Source organism: Filicampus tigris, chromosome 17, assembly GCF_054856515.1.
Source record: "Filicampus tigris isolate MCC_2025a chromosome 17, RoL_Ftig_1.0, whole genome shotgun sequence".
Taxonomy (NCBI): Eukaryota; Metazoa; Chordata; class Actinopteri; order Syngnathiformes; family Syngnathidae; genus Filicampus; species Filicampus tigris.
The window spans coordinates 8,495,653-8,517,991 of record NC_141233.1 but is presented as its reverse complement, the minus strand read 5'-3'; the positions used below and the strand labels follow the sequence as shown (position 1 = coordinate 8,517,991).

At 40.5% G+C, this 22,339-nt stretch overlaps 2 protein-coding genes across 6 annotated transcripts in view; one reads left to right on the top strand and one right to left on the bottom strand.

Annotated features, from left to right (window-relative positions):
• npas2 (neuronal PAS domain protein 2) overlaps positions 1-14,172 on the top strand; it is a 45,859-nt gene extending 31,687 nt beyond the window's left edge. For 2 of the 5 annotated variants that reach the window (XM_086012496.1, XM_086012497.1), the window contains exons 7-22: positions 425-545; positions 1,313-1,426; positions 1,500-1,618; positions 2,187-2,269; positions 2,361-2,467; positions 2,943-3,090; positions 3,233-3,317; positions 3,392-3,518; positions 5,746-5,843; positions 5,977-6,063; positions 6,395-6,571; positions 8,447-8,662; positions 8,774-8,958; positions 9,726-9,821; positions 9,897-10,107; positions 10,861-14,172. In XM_086012496.1, the coding sequence (XP_085868622.1) occupies positions 425-545; positions 1,313-1,426; positions 1,500-1,618; positions 2,187-2,269; positions 2,361-2,467; positions 2,943-3,090; positions 3,233-3,317; positions 3,392-3,518; positions 5,746-5,843; positions 5,977-6,063; positions 6,395-6,571; positions 8,447-8,662; positions 8,774-8,958; positions 9,726-9,821; positions 9,897-10,107; positions 10,861-11,079 (2,193 nt within the window). In that variant the 3' untranslated portion in view covers positions 11,080-14,172. The remainder of the gene's footprint in view (positions 1-424; positions 546-1,312; positions 1,427-1,499; positions 1,619-2,186; positions 2,270-2,360; positions 2,468-2,942; positions 3,091-3,232; positions 3,318-3,391; positions 3,519-5,745; positions 5,844-5,976; positions 6,064-6,394; positions 6,572-8,446; positions 8,663-8,773; positions 8,959-9,725; positions 9,822-9,896; positions 10,108-10,860) is intronic. The other 3 variants (XM_086012498.1, XM_086012500.1, XM_086012499.1) reach the window with 3 other exon arrangements.
• radx (RPA1 related single stranded DNA binding protein) lies at positions 11,979-22,135 on the bottom strand. The gene is made up of 15 exons (XM_086012501.1): positions 21,110-22,135; positions 20,203-20,345; positions 19,557-19,749; positions 19,077-19,185; positions 18,824-18,924; positions 18,351-18,470; positions 18,167-18,262; positions 17,911-18,078; positions 16,887-17,044; positions 16,700-16,815; positions 15,929-15,970; positions 15,759-15,847; positions 15,443-15,679; positions 14,801-14,986; positions 11,979-14,727 (listed from the first exon to the last, which is right to left on the bottom strand). Exons 1-15 carry the CDS (start codon positions 21,693-21,695, stop codon positions 14,591-14,593), a joined length of 2,481 nt encoding a protein of 826 aa, XP_085868627.1. The 5' UTR covers positions 21,696-22,135; the 3' UTR covers positions 11,979-14,590.
• Positions 22,136-22,339: the final 204 nt, after the last annotated feature.

Below are 22,339 nucleotides of genomic sequence, written 5' to 3'. Positions count from 1 at the left end.
CAGTGATGGTGTGACTGCTGACACAAGAAACCATGAATGGCGAGATATATCGGACTATACTCTCTGCTGGCTGGCACGCAGCCAAACGCTACAAAGCTGAGAGGATGGTGCTTCACAGCGCAGATGCTTAATGGCCCTGGTCATACTTTGAAAGCAACCCTTTTGAAGAAAAAAGGAATCTTGCTCAATGGCCAATTCTGACATCAAGCTAATAGAGCATGTTTTTCACTCACTGAAGGCAAAGGTTAGCAAGTGAATGTGGTTGCAGCGAAGGCCTGGCAAAGCAGAACATTTCTTGTTTATTTCCTCTAGGTGTGATAGATACTATTGTCCATATAGTGTCTGTCAGACTGTTTCCTCACGTTTACCCTGATTCCTTCTTTTGTGGAACCCTGACCATTCTATATCTATCCTATCGCATCAGTCAGATATGGTGGACCAAAATATCTTAAATTTCCTCCCGGAGCGGGAACACGGAGAGGTGTATAAGCTGCTATCATCGCATATGCTGATGACTGACCCCATTGCTGCTGACTTCCTGACCAGTGAGTCGACTCTTTGCACTTTGTCTGCCCCCTCACAGTTCAGGACAATTTGCGTGTGCAAATGAAGATAAAAATACACGGCAGAGGAATACAGTCGAATCAATCGGGCCTGGAGGATCTATTTAAATGAGAGAAAAAGCAGGTTGCGGAATTTGGGTCGGTAGTTTATTGGATTGCTGATTTGTGTGTCTATAATTAGCCCTTTAGCTAATAATAGTCACATGCTTAGTATCATAGTTTAGACTTTTAATCACTGTTATGTTAACACAGTAATCCCCCAGCAATGAACTACCCGAGGCTCAAGGCTCTGACCTTAATCCTGCATTACTACTGTATTGGGTTTTTCACAGAAAGAGAGATGTGACTAGCTAAGCCTGAAAACTGTTTCAGAACCACGTATCATGGGCCCTGTGGTCTTTCCATGCAAAACATTTATGATGATACATTTTCTTTGGGTTATTCACATTATATCACATTGTCTCCACTTCTGTTGTGCAGTAAATTTTTATGGAAATATGCTCAAAGTGCTGTTGTAGAACATGTGTTGAAACTGGACTGTGACCAAAGCTAATCATAAGTAAAGGCCTTCTCACAGGATTTAAGAAATGTAAACAGTCATATTTTAAGTAATAATATTACACAATGTTTGTAGCCTAGCTTTCTCCCTTTCCTGACGGGGTAGTTGCACACACAAACACGCTTAATGCTGATTTGTTTTGACTATCCATTTTGTCAACACTGAATTCAATTTAAGATGCTGTTTTTAGGTGAGGCACATGTGGAATTTTGCTGTCACCTTGCCAGAGGGAACATTGACCCAAAAGAGGCGCCTGTGTACGAGTATGTCAAGTTTGTCGGAGATTTCAAGTTTCATAACAATGGTGAGCGCAACCCTTTTAACACGCCGAATCAAGTAACTATCCTTGACCTAAGTCGGGCTGTTATTTCTCGTAGTGCCTACATCCTCTTGTAACGGGGTTGAATTGACGTTACCAAGAAGCCTGCAGACCTCGCTGGAGGAGCAGGTCTGCCTCATTGCTACTGTGCGATTAGTCACACCGCAGTTTCTCAAGGTGAGACTTGCTAAGTTGTTGTGGTGCATCATCCGTGTCAAAAAATGAGACCAGTACTGACTGAGGCGTCACAAATGTGTCAGTTGGTTTGCCTGAGGCTTTTCTGAACAAACCTTGAGATACCCGTAATCAATTTAGCTTACACGCCTTTAATGCTGCAATAAAGGCACAATATATCGATCACAATTTAATTTCACATCTAGTCAGAGAGATTTTTAATTTAACAATACGTTGATTTTTATGGCTGTACTGCACCTTGCAATTTACATCGATGCTTTGTTTTGTCGCTCAGATAGAAAATATTAATAGAATAATTACTTTTAACGTCCACTACATTTTGTGAATTTGGTTTCCTATGTCCGGTAGGAAAGTCGGTTGTGCTTGAAAATGACATGACTAACAAAGTGGATGAATTTATGACAGTACTTGTGTGTGGTGCTTATGCCTCACAGCCTTTCATAGTAGGTCTTAGTCAGGCTTGCTCCGATGCTTGAGTAAACATTGCTTGTTGTGAAGTCATTGAGGTGACTTCCCCCTCCTGTGTTCTTTTTTTTTTCATTATTTATAGGATTTGTGTAATGTGGACGATCCTTGTGATGAATTCACATCCAGGCACAGCCTCGAATGGAAGTTTCTGTTTTTAGATCACAGGTAAATGTCAGTGATTCCAATAACATCAGAAGAGAGCATTATGTTGTTATGTTTTCAAAGACAATTGATTTTTTGTTTTGATTTGTTACAGAGCATCTCCAATCATAGGATATTTACCGTTTGAAGTTCTTGGAACATCTGGTTATGATTATTATCATGTGGATGACTTGGAGCTTATAGCGCAATGTCATAAACAATGTAAGTAACGCAGTCTGCTGCCGCTTCTTTCTTCGTAACCTGCAACGGAAGTTTTCATGGGTGCATTGATTGTACGAATGTACAATAAGAACCTTGAGTTGCAAGTTGCAAACAGTACCGAGATAACTGATCCAGAGCGTATCACTTTTTGGCACCACAGTGGTAAACTACATAAACGGTGGCACGAGAAGTTAGAACCGCTGCAGTCTATTGACGGGTCTGTCTGACAGTCTTGTCGCTTCAGTCCGCTAACATTTAATGGGAAGAACCCCAAACGTCACTTATAATAAATAGCCACCTTCCAAAAGGAAATGAATTGGAAATGCTGCATGTTCTCTATTGTTGTCCTTGTTTTTTTTATGCCATGTTCCTCTTCCTTGCATTTGAATTTATTGGTATGATGGCACACTGTTTATTCAACTGTCACCATTTGAGAGGCCAGATGTCTTGACTGTGGGTTTTTTTCTCTCCCTAGTAATGCAGTTTGGAAAGGGTAAATCCTGCTATTATCGCTTTCTGACGAAGGGTCAGCAGTGGATTTGGCTGCGGACGCACTACTACATTACTTATCACCAATGGAACTCCAAACCTGAGTTCATTGTGTGTACTCACACTGTTGTCAGGTGAGATTGTTTTGCTCGTTGTTGCTTGCCCACGAGAAGGATGTGTACCCTCTTTTGTTGTCCTGGGATTAAAGATGCCTGTGAGGCAGGCGTCTTCCTGGAGGAGCACTGTGACTAACATACATTTCTGTTTGTGATTCAGTTATGCTGAAGTACGAGCTGAAAGGAGGCGAGCGTTTGGCCTTGAGGAGCTGTCCCCTCCTGAGATAGCTCCCTCCTCTGTGAAGGTAAATGTCCAGAAATTTCTCTGTCTGATATCTACAAAATATGCAATTTGAGACCCTTGTTTGGTACATTTTAGGCCCAGGAGCTGTATTTGGACATGTGCTCCACACTGGACCCGCCACTGGACAGAAACAGCGGTGCACGTTCAGTATCCTCCCACAGCTCTCGGAAGTCCTCCCACACAGCGCTGTCAGACTCCGCATGTGAGTCATCCTCTGCTCCCTGAAGTGCCAACTCACTCAACAATAGGTCGACATAAACCAAGACGATGCTCTGTGTGGCTGCAGGATCCGATGTCCAGTATAAGCAGTTAAAATTCCGGAATACTGCCAGATAATTCAGCCATCCATCTATCCATTTTCTAGAGTGTGTGTTCTCTTTAGGGTTACGGGTGAGATGGAGCTTATTCCAACTGACTTTGGGTGCAAGACAGACTACACCCGGTTGTCAACCAATCACAGGGCACATGCAGACACATATAGCACATATACAGTTCCCTCCACCAAAGCAACAGATATTTTAGTGTTTTAATTACTGTTTGTTCGTATGGTCCGGTCCAACATAATACTTCAGAAACCAAGAAGTAACATGCTAAGGTAATGTATGGGCGAACAAACACTAATATGGTGCTACATTAGCTTTTTGTTACATGAAATAATTTACTATTTTTGGCATTTCAGTTACAACGGAAGTAATTCTGCCTCCCCAGAGTCAAAAAATTGTATCATGTTGTCCTCTATGAACCGGGGAGTGGCCTGTTAACATGTTGTACCAAGGGACAAATCAAAATGTAGCGCTTTGTAGCTTGTAATAAAAATAGCTAGTCTTGACATAAACATTCTAACATACAGATGTTATACTGTACGTACTACGGATGGATAAACAGGAATATGGCGCTCCATGTGTTCTTTGCCATAACATTAGAAACATTCTCCCTGCTCCAGAATCAAAGATGGTGCCAAACCATCATATTCCACCCTCCATGAAAGTGGCCTCGTATGTTACATTAAACAAAACCCAAATATGGTGCTTTTCACTCATATCAACAGTATCATCCAACTGTAATCTGCGAGGCAAAATTTTTGTGGAACTTAGTTGATTACACCTTTGTAAATTGCCCACTCATATGCTGTTTTTATGATTAAATAGTCTCAAATGCTTACTTTAACTAACCTTGTTTATTTTAGCCTACGCTCGCTCAGACGCCAGCTGCTTCTCCACCCACCAGGGGCACAAACACTAAACAGTTCCCCCTTTTGTGTATTTGTGAAAAAGTCACAGTAGCACTTGCTGCTCATAAAAACGCAACTTATGTTAATCGTACGGTAAATAATTCACCCAGTTGGTGTTGCTCCATTGAAAAGTGTCTAACTTGCGTCACAATCTGTGGGTTTTGCATCCGAGACAAAATAAGGTGTCAGCCAAGACCTAGTGACTCAGCAGTATTGTTAAAAAAAAAAACTGAAGGAAAGCCAATTCATTTTCTTCTCAGCTAAAGTGTGAAGTGTGATATATTTGGTACAGACTGAAAGGAGAAAACGATGAGAAGCACAATGTTGATAACGTACAGATTATAGGCAAGGCAAGGCATCTTTATTTATATGGCACATTTCATTCACAAGGTAACTCAATGTGCTTCACATAATTAAAAATATAACATTTAAAAGCATTTACAAACAGGCTTCCGTTGAAAAACCCTGTGTGAATGCTAGCTGCACTTTTCTACACTGGTTTTACAGTTGAAACCTAACCTTACATGGGAATGGGATTGACCCTCAATCACCGTATCGAACGTTGTGCCGTCACCAACAGAATGTGCTCAGTTTCTGCTCCATTTATGGAGTTAAATCAGGAAACAAAACACCCTTCAGTCTGATGAAATGCACCACAAACTAGTTGAGAATCATGAATTAGTTGTAATACAATATCACAATATTTTGCAAAAGACAACAATATTAACACCATGACGCCTTATGCAGTGGGTCACAGTATTTGTGTAGCTCAATGCATTTAGCCAATGTTGGCAATATTCGCAAGCAACGTACTGGTACAAAAATATCAACAATAAGAAAACCAACTATCTGCAAGATAGGTAACAATATTTGTGTATCCGAAGAAGGTAAAACTCTTGCCAGTGCTGAGCCAATTTTTTGGGGTATTTCATGCTTCATTTAAGTGTTTGACAATGAAATAGGAGTGCCAGTGGAACAAATAGAAATGTTTCAGATAACAATTACAAACATTGCCATGTCGGTACTGTATGTCCCACCCCTAATTCAAACTAATTCCAGTTACATCGTAGAAATGTAAGACTTCTCATGAGATAAAACAAATTAAGCAACTGCATTTGGGAGGACCACATTTTGTGACAATTGTATGTTCCTCAGTGCCAGTTATTGATGAAAGTGTGTGATTTTTTTTTCTGTGCAGCAGCAAACTCATACACAGAGACCTGCACGCCGTCATGGCAGTCGACTTCTATTGGGACCGAGAGGACGCCTGCCAGACTCCAAATTGGGTGTTCAAAGGTGAGTTTATACAAAGGCTGTGTGTGATTGGAGATAATGGAGAAAAAAAAGGCAGTGGGAACCAACTATGCAAATTCAATACAATATTTGTAATGGTCAAATTCATAAAACTTGTGTCATCTTTACCTTGTAGAATTCGATCCAAAGACAAAATTCCTTTGACCTGGTGCCCCAAATGAGCCTCCCCCTATCTCCTCAATGCAGCAAGAACACAGCGATGGTTAGTGTTTAGACTTCCCTTCCTGTCATTTGTCTTCCTCTCTTTTGTTTGTATGCAGTGTTAGTGTTAGGTCTGTGAGAAAACTTCCTCTCAACTGTGTACATTGTCTCCAGGTTATAGGAATAAGTGAACAAGTCAGACGACAGCTGGGACATTTTTCAGATTAAAATCTGCTTTAATTGCTGCTTTGGAACTTGCAGCAGTTTGTCTCAAACCATTCGATTTGGAAAGCCTATTTTCATGACTATGTGATTGCGTAATATTCAGATGGAGATGTGAGGGGAAAAATGAATAGAGGTGAACTATCCCTCTCTAAATTCTGTGTTTTCAGCAACAGCAAACGCAGCAGCAGTCGTCCATGTTTCAGATTCAGCAGCCTCAGCTGGGTGTCATGAACCAGCTGAAAGAGCAATTGGAGGAAAGGACACGCATCCTGCAGGCCGACATAAAGACGCAGCAGCAGGAGCTGCATGACATCAAGGAGAAGCTTCACCTCGCTAATCTTCAGGTAACCAACTCCTCATACTAACATACAGCGAAAGTTATATTGAAATTTACAAGCACTAACTTAAAAAAAAGTGGATTTTTTCACCTTTAAGAAAACACTTAATAAATGGTTAATGAAATGGGATTGTTGTAGGTCGAGAATATTTTATATTTGTTATATTCATAGTTTTCTTCACGTGTTATGCGATTTGTGGAAGAACTTGATGAGAAGTTATAGTCTCAAATTAATCAAAACATTTAGACCGGACTGGATGCATGTGACAAAACAAAGCTATTTTTGTATTTATTTATCATGCAGTTTGTATCAATTATCCCGAATGAAATCATCCAATTAAGTGTTCCAAAAATTCCTCAGCTAACTTTCCCCTTAAAATGAGCCAATTAGACACACTGGCCACAACATTCGGTACTCTTAAATAAATGAGTAAATGAGGAATTAAATAAATTGAAGAAGTGGTTGGATAATAATAAATTAACATTAAATTTGAGTAAGACAAAGGCAATGTTTGGTAATTCTACAACCAGTTCAAGACTACAGATTATGATTGAAGGCGTTCATATTGAGTATGTAGATGAGAATACATTTTTAGGGGTTATAATAGACAGTAAATTATCATGGAAGGCCCACATCACACACATAAAAACTAAAATCTCAAAAAGTCTGTCAATTATAAATTCAGTTCAGCCATTTCTTGATGAAAATACACTCCGTACTTTATACTACCGGTACTACCATATTTTACATATTGTATTGAAGTGTGGGGAAACAGTTACCAATGTACCATCAATCCATTAGTTACTTTACAGAAACAAGCTGTGCGGATCATTCACAAGGTTGGATCTCTAGAACACACAACCTTTTCATTCAGTCAAAACTATTAAAAATACATGATCTTGTAAAATATTATACATTAATCATTTTATTCAAAGCTTTCAACAAACAATTACCAAGTAACACATTGACTATTACCCTTCTGGTATCGTTGTTCTTACCATTGCTGGCATGTATTATTATTAATCTAAGATAAGAGTTAACTGAATGAATGAATGAAAGTATATTGCTCTTATTTTCATTCATGTTTTGTTATATATTGCAATACTGTGGTCAATTTTGCCTTGCCTTTTTGTTTATTGTTCTGGATGATGTTAAAAGACAGAAGGAAGTATTTAAACTGTTAAGTTATTGATGAGAAATAGGGGTGGGATTAAATAAATTGTTCTTCTTCACACTCCTTTTCGAGTGTTAATGATTTGATTTGAATATCGAACCTGCATGTTTTCTGCTTTCAGTATTGCTCAAGTCTTGTTTTTTTGTATGCAGGTCATTTATGTTTTATAAGTAATTCTGCTCGAAACAAATAAACATTGGAAATGGAATGGAAATGAAAAGATAATGGTTCTTAGTTTTAAAGTAGTATTAATTTTTAATTCTCTTTATTATGATTGTAGTGTGCAGTGGTATAACTGCACTTCATCATACCAAGACAAAATTATGCAAACAATACATTCATAAGCACTGTTGAATATTAATGAATCAAAACAAAGCATTAAATTTGCAACGGTGGAGTTCTGGTACATCTCCTGTATTGGATCGCATGGCTGCACAGGTGCACCTAATGCCGAGACTGAGGAGTGCACATGTCATCTGGGTTAATTAATCGCATAGTGCAGTAAGCCTTCTGTTGGCTAACCTCCCACAGTAACAGGGGAAATGGCCCCACCAAGAGGCGGCATGCAAAGCTAATGACCCACATACACGAACATTTGTTTAACAATGATTCAATTCCCAGGTGACTCAGAAGGCACTCGTGTTAAGAAGACATTCTCGATTGTATTCTATGAGTGAAGGCTGACATTTTCTCAATGGGCGTTGTAGATGTTGCTACAACAGCCTATCCACAATGAAATTGGCCAACAGCCGCAGCAGCCGCCGCAGCAGCAGCAGCAGCCGCAGGGCCCAGGCAGGCCGGCCTCACAGAGCCAATCAGTGGTCATCAGGCAGCTCTCAGGCCACCCGAAACCACCGTCCTGTGGTGCCCACAGTTCGTCCCCTCACTCGCTTCTGAGAGAGAACAGCTCCCCCTCGACACAGGTACGCCCAACAACAAAATGTCCAACACACAAGCCGTAGAATTTCTGTTTCAATATTTTCAAGGTTACTAGTGCTGATTTTTTTCTATTTAATCTGACATATATACAAAAGGTCCCACAGAGGATATCTCGCAGCGGCCAGGTGCAGTCAGTGAGTTTGCCCGTTCAGACCAACACGAGTCTGACCATGCCGTTCTACAGCAACCCCATGATGTTCTCACAGACCAACACAAGGCCTCAACATGACGCAAACCAAAGACACACGGACAATGACTTTAGCCAAGACGGACAACTCCGGTAAGAGATACTCAGGAGGGGGCTTGCAGCATTAGTTATACCTGCACAATGAAATGAGCTCTAATACAAAAGTTGCATCAAACGTTTGAAGGCTAAAATATTTACTCCAACTTGTACTTGAACTTAAGCCCTACTGAAATCTGTGATGCATGTGGGATGTTCCAAAAACCCAAGCACCATCTGTTCACCAAAGCATAAATTTGAAGCCCCATGAGTTCTTGGGCCCCTTGAAAGGCGCTATATCAGATGTGTGAGAAAGGTTGCAGGACTAGTGTCACAAAAGATATATGAAAATGTTCCGTGTGATTGGTTGGTGATCCAGTTTGCAGCTGGCCCAGCTAGTTTGCTAGATTAGCATGCGGAATCCACTACAACAAGGATTTACATCACCAAGTGGTGTAATAACCAACCAGTTTTCTACCTTTGGCCACAATGCAGTGTGGGATTCTAGTTAAAGTAAGCCATTTTAAACTAAAAAGAAAAACCTCCGTGGTTAGAAGTGGACGTTTCAAATCCAACCGAACCCGTTTGCTGGGGAACTGGGATTCAAGGTATGAGTCTGAGTCTGAGCTCTAATTTTAATATATACAAGTCACACCTGAGTATAAGTAGGTCCTGCCAAACTGCAAAAAAAAAAAGTGACAGTCTGCAAAATACAGTATCCATGTAAATTAGTGCTGGGCAACTAATCGATTTAATCAATAAATTGTTTTGCTGTAAAATATTAATCCCAAAGGGAATATCTGAAAACTGTTTATATCCTATAGGATGCTCCTGAACCAGCCAATGCAGACATTGGTCCCCACGAGCAGTGGGTCCACGCAGTCCTCCCAGCAGTGCAACATGGGCATTCCCCAGACCATGTGAGCATTTTTCCCACTCACCATCTCCACCCCCACCCTCCTGCGTCTGACCTGTTGACTGTTCCCTCCCTGCAGATACACATTAGAGCAGCAGATCATCGCGCCCTCGTTCCCCATGCAACAGGTCAACTGCAACGCCGTGCTTGTGCCCTCTCAGGTGTTCACGTCGCCCATCATGATCCCACACAACAGCTTCATCTCCCACCAGTCGCAGCAAAGCTATCAGGCTCAGCCACAGGCCTCCCAGCACTCCCTGCATCTACAGCAGCCCCAGCAGTTCTTTCAGGTGTGACACTCGGCCAACTTGGACTGCTATTGATCTGTTGGATAATCTTATTGTGGCTTTGCAATTGTTTAAAGCAGCTCTCGTGTCACCATAGCGTGTCAGCAGGCTGTTAAGCAAAAGAAATGCATTTCTTCTAACTTTTAAACCACCAAATGTTATTTAAATTAAGCGACACCATTCAATAAGTTTGCCTATAGAGTTTTAATTGACAGCGATGGATTCATTTATTAATAATGTTTATTATGGAGGTTGTAGTTTTAGTGGTGGTTTTGAGATATACCTTTACCTTATTACAACAGTCCAAAGGATAATAAAATACAACCACAATAAGAGTATATTGATTACCGGTAATACATTTTTGATGGTGTCAATAAAAAGTTAGCATTATCATGCTTCTAAAGGCAGATTTTTTTTTTTATACTACTTCTCAATTGGACCTCATGGAACTGCGCGGCTAAGGAAGCGGCTGCTGTGCGTGCATAATGTATTGTTCTCATCATGAATGAACAAAATATATACAATGGGTATGACATGACATACTCTACCAGTCAAACGTATGGACTGAGTTTCTAGTGCAACTGAATGAGAAAGTGCGTCCAAACTTTTGATTTTCCTCTTTTTTTTAACACTGCAGAAAATTAAATAATCATAAGAGAGCGAAGTATTTTTATTCGTCAAAAACACGTATTATTCGAGAGGCCTGATGTGCTATGGTCTGCTGATCAGAGTGAATTTTTGTTCTGTGTTTTGCAGATGACTCAAGGACTAGTGCACAGCGGATCGACTCCAGCATTCTTACACACCACCAACATCCCACAGCAAAGCACTGTGGGATACATCCAGCAGCAGCAGCAGCAGCAGCCGGCGCCACAAACACAACAGCAACAGCCACAGCCACAACAAAGACAATACCAACATTCCCAAAACCAGAATGCTAATGTTTCAGACTTCAGGAATATGCTAAGGCGGTAGCACTGTGGAACGTACGAGAGCGCTGAGCTCTGCGGCCTGTTGCTGTCGTTGGAAGTCAACATTAGCATCGAGGCGGGAAAACACATGAGAGCGGCCTGAACATTTGATGTGAAGCTGCTTGCCTCCATGAGGACGTGCTGGAGTAAACCGGTGATGGGAAGCGGACCTAAGGAATGTGATGATGAGAGGCGGGGCCTTTCATCACCAGCCTGCGACACGCTCAGTTGTCATTGATACAAGTGAATTTATCACCGCTGTCAAGAGGACGCCACTTTCATTTCGCAAGTGTCTGCACTTTTGGTACCATGCCCCACCCAAGAGTAGGATACAGTATTTATTTTTGCCTATACATTTAATATTAAATGTTCCCTCTAACCAATGGCTTCACAGTGAGAGTATTTTCCTGACAATCCCCTTCAGTGAAATCCAGGGCATCACTTTTCATTTTCCATTTAGATGAGTTGGATGTCCCACCGCAAGAGTATGTTTGTCTAAATACTACAAACACGCGTCACAAGGTTTTGTTTGAAAGAAGAAGGGCTTCTTTAACAGCCGTCTCTTGAAACGACACCTCTGAGGAGCCCTGCAGCAACACGCCTCACTTGTTAAACAATTCAATTGAGGAGGGTGGGTTGTTTAATGTGCCTTTTAACCATGCTACTTGTACCATGGTGCAGTTCCAATGTTGTGTCTGACTACGGCTTTAAAAATCCTGCTCAGGTCCATTTGGAATACAAAGTTTATTTTCATTGATAGTAATTTATATTTTTTTGCCCACATTAGATTGAAAATAATATACATTTAGATTTGTATTGGAGATTAAATATATATATATATATATATATAGAGAGAGAGAGAGATATATATGTATATTGGATGCCTTTTTCAACCTTAACTTGCCCCCACCAATCAATTGAAGCACGAGCAGCAATGATATTCTCATTATTTTATTCAATAAATTATTTGCTGAATACAATATTGTAAAGCAACTGACATGGGATTAAAACAGTAGTTTTATATATTGAGATTATGATTCATGTTGACATTCATGCAGGAATTGATGGGTCACCACTGGTCTTAAAGTATACACCCACCTTATTTGAATTAATTTATTAAATTCACCCACAATGAGAGATTTACAGACTGATGTGCTGTCTAAAAACATTCAAGTAGTTATGAACTATGCACTGCAACATACTGATAAATTTTACGACAAAGTCAAGTTCTGACATTGAATAATTATCGGAAATATACAAGTGTATGTTTGCAAATTGTATTTTTCGCTCCGATCAATTAGGATAAATAGTACAAAAAGTGTGCCTTTACAAAGACAATCATGCTGTATGTATTACTTATTAGTACACGTGGTTCATTGAAGACTTTAAATTATCGCTAGGTGTGAATGTAAGTGACAATAGTTGCAAGCTCACCCCCAACTCTAATGAGGACAAGTGCTAAAGAAAACAGATAGATGGACATCAAATGTCATGTACTCATTTATCAGCATGTTTATACAGTACTTAAGTAGTTACAATCTTTGTAAAGGCATGCTGTTTGCTACTGCTCCTGTTCTGGATCTCATTACGTTGTGCAAGTGTAACTTGTCAGTCACGAGTGAAAAAAATGTTTACGAAAATATACGACAGGCGAGTGAGTGTACATGCATAAAGATGAAGAGCTGCTAATTGCCTGAAAAGCTAACTGTTGTATTTAATCACTCGCGAGTCTTTCAATCACTTTTTGTAGAAGGAAGCCTCTTTGCAGCATGCTCAACTGCCTGTCATATTTTCCCCCAAATTCTCATTGTTTCCATTTGAGTCCACATTTTTCTGCAGCGGTTGAGCACCACGGACGAAGAAAACAGGCCCAGTAGCTACTCTTTGACTATGTGCAATGTCCCTTTGAGAATGTTAATTTATGCTGTGTATTTACAATGTTTCACCACAGGTGTGTAAAGATGTGTATACTGTATTGCGCCACGAATGGTACTGTGTAAATTATATATTTTTTTTAGTCACCCTGACATTCCTCCAGGCAGAGAACAAAATTATTCCATTCGCAATGATTACAGCTTTGAGACTTGGGAATGTGGTGCAGCCTTTGTTTTTGATGGCCCAGGCAGGTTTCAATATCCTGCGCTTGACCCAAGACCTTCTGGTTTAGAAGCTAAGCAGTGCCATGTTATAAAATGATACGTTTGTTACGATAATACCAGTCATTAGGCATAATGACATTTACTATCAAGCTACTGCTCATCCATCATGAAGAAGCAGGTGATGGGGAGGTGGAGCCTATACCTAGCTGATGAGGTCTGCGCATGTGGACCTTTCAGTCCAAATATTTGCCTTGCGCTGATATGAAATAAAACATCTCACTTGTGACTGACCCATTTAAGAGTCGGCGCAGTGAAGTTAAACCTCCATATGAGTCTGCGTTGTGAAACGAAAATGCCCCTTTCTCCACCTGATATCTGGATGTAAACTTTGAAACCCTCATTGGTTCATATTGTGTGAATATTCGGCTCTAAATGGCTACGGTTTCAAAAACCATCCCCTCGCTTTCAGATTCATGGGCTTCTTTTATTGAGTGTCAACGTTTTTGAAGGTTTTGTCATGATTTTTCAAGTGACACTTTCCATTTTTATGTGAGAAAATGAAGGCCAGAAGCTGAGGAACACTAACCTGCTACACAGCCATTGCTGCCATTTCAGTGCAGAAAACACAGTGAATATATTGTATATTAGAATGTACAAAAAAACACTAGATGATATAGTTTATTTTCTATGTCTAATAGAATACATATGTATGTTACATGATTTTAAAATTAAAGTGATTTTGTAACAGATAATGAAGTGTCTTATTAGTGGAGGTGAGGGTTTGTTGTGTTGGTGTTGCACAGTCGCTTGTATGTATTTTTCTCCCCCTGTATTTACCATTGAAATAAGCTTTAAAAATATTGTTAATATTGTTTAAAATATAATAACAAATTAAGTTTACAGCCTAAAATATCTTGACATTAATTATGTTATATTGAATTATTTATAAATCAACCTGGTTATTGTGAAATATTTGGAAATAAATATTTTCAAACATACAGTATGCATTGTGATTGTGAACACAAAACAAATGGGACGTTGTTGACCTCTAAAGTTGCCAGGCTAGACGTTATAACACTAACATGCCTTTAATTTATTTCATTATTTTTTCATGTTTAGGTTCAGATCAAATTGAGTATTTACATTGTATTGTGTGTGAGGCAGGGTAGACAGCGCTGTGACAGACTGTTGATTTTGAATGCCTAATTTGATGGCTGCTGACCAAAATGAAATGTGTCTGTTTAAAAGTAAATATAATCAGTGAAGATTTAGTAGCAGGTAAATCTGCTGAAAAGTGCTACTCTCAGTATTTTAATAGATTACTACTGACAAGTAATCACAATTAAAAGTGGTAAAGTTGTTCACGTGTGTCCATTCGGACATGATGTATATAGGACAGTGTCTCTTTTTGAACTGCTACGCAACAGCAACTTCACTCACTTTGTACACTTTGCTAATCAGTACCTCCACCGCCTCTCCACCAAGGTGACAAATTTCCAAGACACACACCAAATGTGTGTCCTCAAGCTCGCCGGCCGTCGCCATGATGTCCTCTAGGAGACCAAAATATTTGGTGTCATTGCGATGCTAAATAACTTTGTAGTGGTGCCACAGGGTGAATTTTACCTGGTCTGTGGCGTGATGCCTCACTGTGGCCGGAGGTGATACCGCTCAGAGGGCAGAGGAAACCAGAAGAGAGACAAGACAGCATGGTGTTGCCATGGTGACCCGAAGGAAGACCTACGGCTCTTTGCTCGCTGGAAAGCTCAATGGGTAAAAATGCTGCGTCGACGGCCATTTGCTTGTTTATGCCTGTCAAAACACATTAAAAAAAAATAAAGGTAAAGCATATGTAATAATTCAAGATAAGCACACATTCAAATTTAAGTTTGCTATATATTAATTAAGTCCTCCATTTCCTGATGACTTCGTAATGACTCAAACATGCCTGACTAAAGTAAAGGTCTGTTTGTCTGATCTGAAAGAATTTGAAAAAACTGATGTCCGTCTAGTTGAGGACATCATTTTGTGCTACTGAGTGTTTCCCCCTTCAGAGAATTTCACAAAGTTTTCCATCTGATTTGTGCTTCCATTTACGAACCACAGACATGATCACCACTACGCCACTGTGCTGCCTTGCCTTGTTTCACTCAGGCATTGAATAATAATCATTAGTGGCTGCATGTTAAATTGTGTGGTGGTAATGAGCAATTAACATCACATCTGAATGCTTCCTACATCTGAGAATTCTACACTTACTCGTCTTACCTAGTATGGTAACCTGGTAGTATCCCGGGCAAACGGTGGTTGGGAGTGCATCGGCCGACTGCTCTGGTGTCCAGCGCATGGGATGAAGGTTGCTCCACCGCATGAGGACGTTCTTGTCATCTAAGGTGAACTTTCGAGAAACACTGTCCTGATGAAGAGTGCCACAATGCAAATGGACAGACACTTCTTGGCGTTGTCTTGACCACCCGCTGCTCTCCCAGGATAGCCGATTGTGGCCTGGTGGGAACAAGCCCATGTTCGAGCAGATCAAAGACTGTGTATCATGATAAAGTAGGTTCACAGTTTACAATTCTACCTTCGTTTCCGGGTTGTAGACTCTGTTCCTGTGACTCTGAATCTCTGTCATCCTCCTGCTGCTCTCTTTCTACTTCTGTATTCCTGGCTCTGTAGAAGCAGACATCTCAACTGAGCACGAATGAAGTGGATAGCGTGCGTTATAAACGATATTAGCACCATCATTCTTACCGTTTTTCCGGGACGCAGTTCACTGAACTCTGCTCTTTATTTCTGTAAACAAATGTTACCTTTATTAAATAAATACTTTGTCCACTATAGTTCACATATATAGGTGCATCTCAATCCATTAGATAATTGTGCAAAATGTATTTCAAACAGTAGTTCAATTCAAAAAGGGAAACATATTATATAATATATACATTCACTATAACACCTGCATAGAGCAGCAGCCGGGGAAAAAAAAAAAAGCTTGGTGAAAGCTTGGATCATGTACAAAATCTTCTGACAAATATTGTTTCGGTATATGAGCTAATAGTCACAGCATTTTCACAAAAAGTCCAGTTGTCATTTCTCTCACACAGCGTGAACGTTGTTTGCTCTGTGTGACGTGTTTACAGATACCCTTTTCTTTTGTGCTCTAAATTAGCCCGCAGTATGGCTTCCAAGAAAATGAAAAGTGCAAGCGACTGTATTATTAGGAAGCCCTGGAAAGGCGCCCTGTGAGCTCTGGCTGTGCATGTTCAGCGACAGGAGGAATAGCCTCCAGTCGGCTGCGGTGCGGACGGGTTGTATTGTGGGGGTCAGACAGCTCGGCGGGAGGCTTCTCGCTCAGTCATGACAGTAATTTTGTCCTGGGGCTAGAAGTGATTAATTCTATTTTTCATTCATTTTGATGGTGGGGGGGAACTGCTTCAATTCGCAACCATTTTGGTTTGTGAACAGTCTCGCAACAAATTAAGTTTGTGAACCATGGTTCCACTCTCCATACAAATACCATACCTTGCCTTTATCGTTTTTACAGATGTTTGTCCAGATGAAGCCGATGCAGAATTGACTGACAAAGTTGCATCGCACACACTTGACACAGCTTGTTCACCTGAGGACACGCCTGGCACCTGCAGGAAACATATTTCTCTGGTCAACAGAAATCACAATGCTATAGGGGAATTTAAGTAACGTATCATACCTCTTTCGCCCCAAGGTCTTGTGGCTCAGTCATGTTTGACTTTTCCACATATCTGACAGCTACGATCTGGCCTTGAATTGCAAGCTTTTTATGTTCTCTATACTGCAGGGTCTCCAGCTCTTTCTTCAAGTCAGACGCTGCGACAAGCGTAACTTGCTCTGTCGAGTGAACGTTGAATAAGACAAAAGTCACAATGGACAACCACCAAATGAATAATGCAGGAAGATACTGGTGAAGCAGATTCTTCATTTTGCAAACACTGCCAGCTTGATGTTATTGCAAATGTTATCTGATCTCAGTGTTATCTGATTCCTATCTAGAACGAGAACCAGTTAATCATTTCACAATTAAACTACGTGCACAATTCAGCTATTCTTCAGTCTTCGTCGTCACAGCTAATGTTTATGCTCACAAAGACATTACTATTCTTATAATTTTGGCAACTTTTTCTTTTATAATTGGGAATGATCTTTTTACTAATATTATGACTATTGTTGTAAAAGTACGACTTGATCCTTGTAAAATTGCAAATTTGGGGTGGTAATATTATGATTTTTTTATTTCATTTTCAAAGTATTGTTTTATTCAGTCTGGCCCAAACACTCTGTACCACTGAGAAATGCTACTTGCAAATTATGTAATTGGAACAATTCTTATTCATGGATTACTCCAAAATATCATGGCATCCAAGCCTACATCATGATGCTTTCAATCAATTTGATTCATCTGAAGAGCTAGAAATGCCCAGCAAAGTACAGAGGTGCAAAGTTCTGTTCCCACAACATGCCCAACGGTTACGGTAAGTAGTACACTGATTTTAAAAATGACGCTTGTCTGGTATTATCATTTTTCACTGCAGTTATTAAAATGCAACTCCAGTTAATGTCAGGGGATTAAGGAATGAAATATGAATTTTCCCTCAAAATGATGCTCATCATTCACGCAATGAAAATCAAACATATTTGCATTTTGAAAGAAAAAAAAAAAAGAAAAGTGATATGAACAAAATAGTAACCTAATTCACCTGAGGTCTCTGCCACTGGCGGGGTGAATGTGCGCGGGGCATGAGGATAACAATAATGGCCACCAACAGCCGTCTTCTGGAGGACCACATTGTCTTTCAGACTTTTGTTCCGCTGCATGAGGTTCTGCACTGTGGGGTCATTCTTATATGGTTGACCCTTGTGGTAGCCTGTTGGGGCAAATGTCAAGCTGCACTGAAAAACTCATCCTCCCTATAGCTACGGACAGATGACATTTAAGATTTGAGCTGTGCTAACCTGTAATGAACATCTCTGTCTCGCAGCTACTGGTGAGGTAAGGTAAGGAGCCTTCCACTTGACGCACTCGCATCTGAGTGCACACAAGGTAAGTCACTTGGGGAGAGAGAAGTTGATGTCTTTAACAAATTGAGATGAAGACTTGCTCTAGAAGTCAGCAGAAGTATTAAATGAGGAGCCTTACTTGGCCATATATTGTCAAAGATTTCTGGCTGGGAGGAGGAAAACAATTCCAGGACAAAAGGATGCTCCGATGTACCATCCACTGCGTGCACCCAGCGGAACGACCAATACTTCTCAGGGCCTGCAATAAAAGTGAAAAAGGTCAATCAAACAGCAAGACTATCAAAAGACAGGGGGCCCTTGGTTTACAATGGTCCTGATAGAAGGTTTTGAGGTTATCAACGGTGCTCAGCTCAGTGATCTACTTTGCACAGCAGGGTAAAAACTATGACTTTACTACTGTGCTAGCATGGGTTAGTAAGCAGTTCCAACTTAGGTATAAATTTGAGTTACGTCACCAACATAAAAAAGGAACAGTGTTGTAAATGGAGGACCCCTTATAAAGCTGAATTCATGCTTTCCTCATTGGTGTGTCCACAGTGTGTGCATTGGTCCATGTGACCAAGTGTTTTGGGTAGGTTTGGTTGGTCTCACCTGTGTTGCCTTTACTCTTTATTCTTTCAACACGACCAACAAATGTTACCAAACCGATGACATCACAAACAGAGTTGTTGGTAAATGTTTCAACCTCTGATCTGCAAAAATGGAAATATGAAATTAATCGTGGTTTACAACACAAATGCTGGGTGAAGTACTTTTTTTTTTTGCATTTGCACAAACCCCCAAAAAGCATGTGTAGGCTTCAAGTGCAAAGGAAAGACGGCCGATTGATTTGAGGTTAAATCACCTTGTGGCAAAGCGATAGGACACATCAGGCAACGACCACTGAGGCTGAACACTCTTCGGTGGCACCACGGTGATAATAGAAGTTGGGTTGCGAGCATTCAGGCAGATTTCTGTGAGATAAAAGTTAGAACTGAGATGAAACATCCCAGCATTTGCACAATGACTTTTCTATTATTGTCGTTATCCACCAATTGTGCTAACTGAATTACGGTACTTCTGATGGATGCACCCAAGCAGTGCATTCCATTTTTCCGAATGCGTCAAGATTCAATATTTCCACTATTAACGCCACACAACCAAGAAAATTCTTAATAATTGACTGATTGAATATTAGTACACCACCTCTGGTCATCTGGGATAAACTCCAAATGTCAGTGCACCCTTGGTAGAGAACCACTGCTTGAAGGTCAACAAATCTAACTCTCTCACACACACACTCGAGATCAATTATTACCTAGTTTAGATGTGATGGAAAACATACCAATTGAGGTAAACATCTTGATTCCATAATGGTCCATTTGCGGGCGTGAGCGATTTGAATAACTCTGCTTGAGAGCGTAATCCCGGATGTACAACACCGTTCCAACATTGAGCAAGTTGTAAAACTGTGGACAGAGCTCGTTCCAAAGCACAAGAGACATAATGCCACTCTGGTCAGCAACTTCAAAATATGCCTGAAAGAAATTAAATAAGGTTAGATGAGGATTGAGGTGACACGTTCTCAAACATTTTGGTTTCAGAGCCCTCTACAGGAGATAAATATTTCTAAGGATCCCTATATAATCTAACACCAGTTAAACATAAGTAGCTACCACATGCAATAGTGCAACATTAAATACCATGTGAATGTATTTTTTAACATTTCAACCTAAATACTCATGACCTGTTCAAAAGAAACTAAAATTAATGGAATTGAATTCAATATTTAACCATCATTGCCACCTGACATGGATTGCTTCCACGAATAACATGGCTGCTCACAGACAGGAACTGGTTTACTAAAGCACAGTCAGTGTTGCCAACTCAGAGATTTTAAACGTAAAAAGACCCAAAAAAATATTTCCTTGACCCCTGGGGGTTTGGGGACCCCAGTTTGTGAATCACTGCTTCAATGGGTTTAAACTCACCTGGTAGGGGAAATCGATTTTGGATCCGATCTTGCCATAATATCTTAATCTGGATTTTTGTATTATCTTCACCAGGAGAGGGAGGGGTTTACAAGTGCTTCTGAATGCTGACTCCAGGTTATTAATAAGAGAGATCCTGTTCACTGTTGGGCAAGAGAACATTGGAGGACATTAACACAATGTGCAGACAGGGGGGTAGTTAAGGTGGGGAGGTGAATCTGTCCCCTCTGCCAGTTTCAATAAGGTTGGTGAATATATATCAAACCCTCTCGTCTGATATTGCTTAATTGTTGTTTAGGTGTTTTTTTCCCCAACACCAAATAAACAATAATAATTAGGAACAATATTTTTTATACAATTTAAAGCAAAATAAAATTGTATCCAAATATGTGATGGAATAATCGATAGAATAATCTCTGCTAAAGATACTCAATAATGACAGCCCTACCGTGTCTATATTGGATAATCGTAAGAAAATGGATGGATATACCGTATTATGTTCGCGTTCAAATCGGAAAGTATTCATCCATGAGAGCCTGAAATTGGAACTTTTTTTTTTTTTAAATACAGTAAATATTTTTTTAAACTGTTTTACTATGCATTTTATGTCCAATAAGATTGCATGCAAGATTGATATTTTGTTTGTTTTTTACTGCATTTTTATGTTCAGTGTTGTCATTGGATTTAAAATCATCTGGCTGCTTTTGCTTTACCTCAATCAGAGATGGCCAATTTGGTTATTTAGTTGTCCGGCCACTACAGAGAGGAGCGGTTGAATACGAGAGGACGATCGTTCGCTCATTAAGCCCTACTACTGAACAATTTGCGTCTCCCCCACTTCTGAAATGATGGCTGCGCCCCTGCATGCAGGTGTAGGAGCGGCATGACAGTGAACGCAGCATCTCACCGTCCAGCACTGGGTCACGCGAGGGAAGCGACGAGGTCCACACGTTCCCTTCTGGATACTCATTATTCCACAGAGACAAATAGTGTTTGCGGCTCAGCTGGAGGGGCACATCGCTTTGGAGCAAAGTGCTCCTCTCCATGCCGCGTTTGACCAGCAAGGGCAGCGTGCTCACATCCCGAATGTGAGACAGCAGCACGGATTTACCCGAGCCGCACCTTAATTTCTCGATGTTGATATAGCCATGACCCAGTCTGCGCTCGTTGTACACAAACGAGCACTGCGTGATGACGATGTCTGAGCCTGTCCTCAGGCTGTTGATGTGAACCAAGTGGTTTAAACTTGGGTGAAGGCAACATTTGGCCCGCCAGACTCCGTCGGTGACAGTCACGTCGTAGCTGTGGCTCTCACTGGGCTGTCCTTCACTTTGGTCGCACAAGTAGCGCTGAAGTGCGATGACAGCGACACTAGCCACCTCCCCTTCCTCCATAGTAAGTTTTATATTTTGTGTGGTCGATAACTGCTCCATTGTCCTCCGAAGGAAAGACGGACGAGGAATATCAGTCGAGGTCGACGAGGTATCATCCATCACAGAAAACTAATCCAGCAAGTTGTACAGTGCAGTTTGTAAACTAGCTCACGTTAGCTAACTGGCCGCTGTCTTCCAGTCGATAAGATAGTGCCGCCGTAAGAAAGCACATAAACCACTCTGTAACGTATCTTACTACAACCACCAAATTAAAAAATACCAGAATTTTTAGTTCACTTGGTCTGTTTGCGAATGAAGTTACATCGCTCCATAGCTAAGTGGCTAACGTTACAATTCAAAGCGGGTGATTACGTCACTATTAAACTTGAACAGTCAAACCTTCAACGAATAATTTGCATCCTCTGATTATTTCTACCACTAATCGATGTTATGGTCTGGTCATACTTGCAAGGAGGGAGACGCAAACAAAAATTCCTTCCTTCAAATTCCCCGCTCGCTTGGCAGTTGCCACTGATAGAAGCAGGGAGAGTCAGGTTAACCTGACGTCATTCACGCGACAAGTGAACTTCTGTAGTTCCAGATGTCTGCATTTGTAGTTTTCATTTATTTATCTTTATTGAAAATCATATCTCTGAAGCCACAGTGCACTGCCTAAAGTAGTCTTTTTGGATGGAAGTGCTCGATTAAAACATGTTATTATTCTTATTAAATATCATGCTTATCTATTTTTAAAACGTATTTTT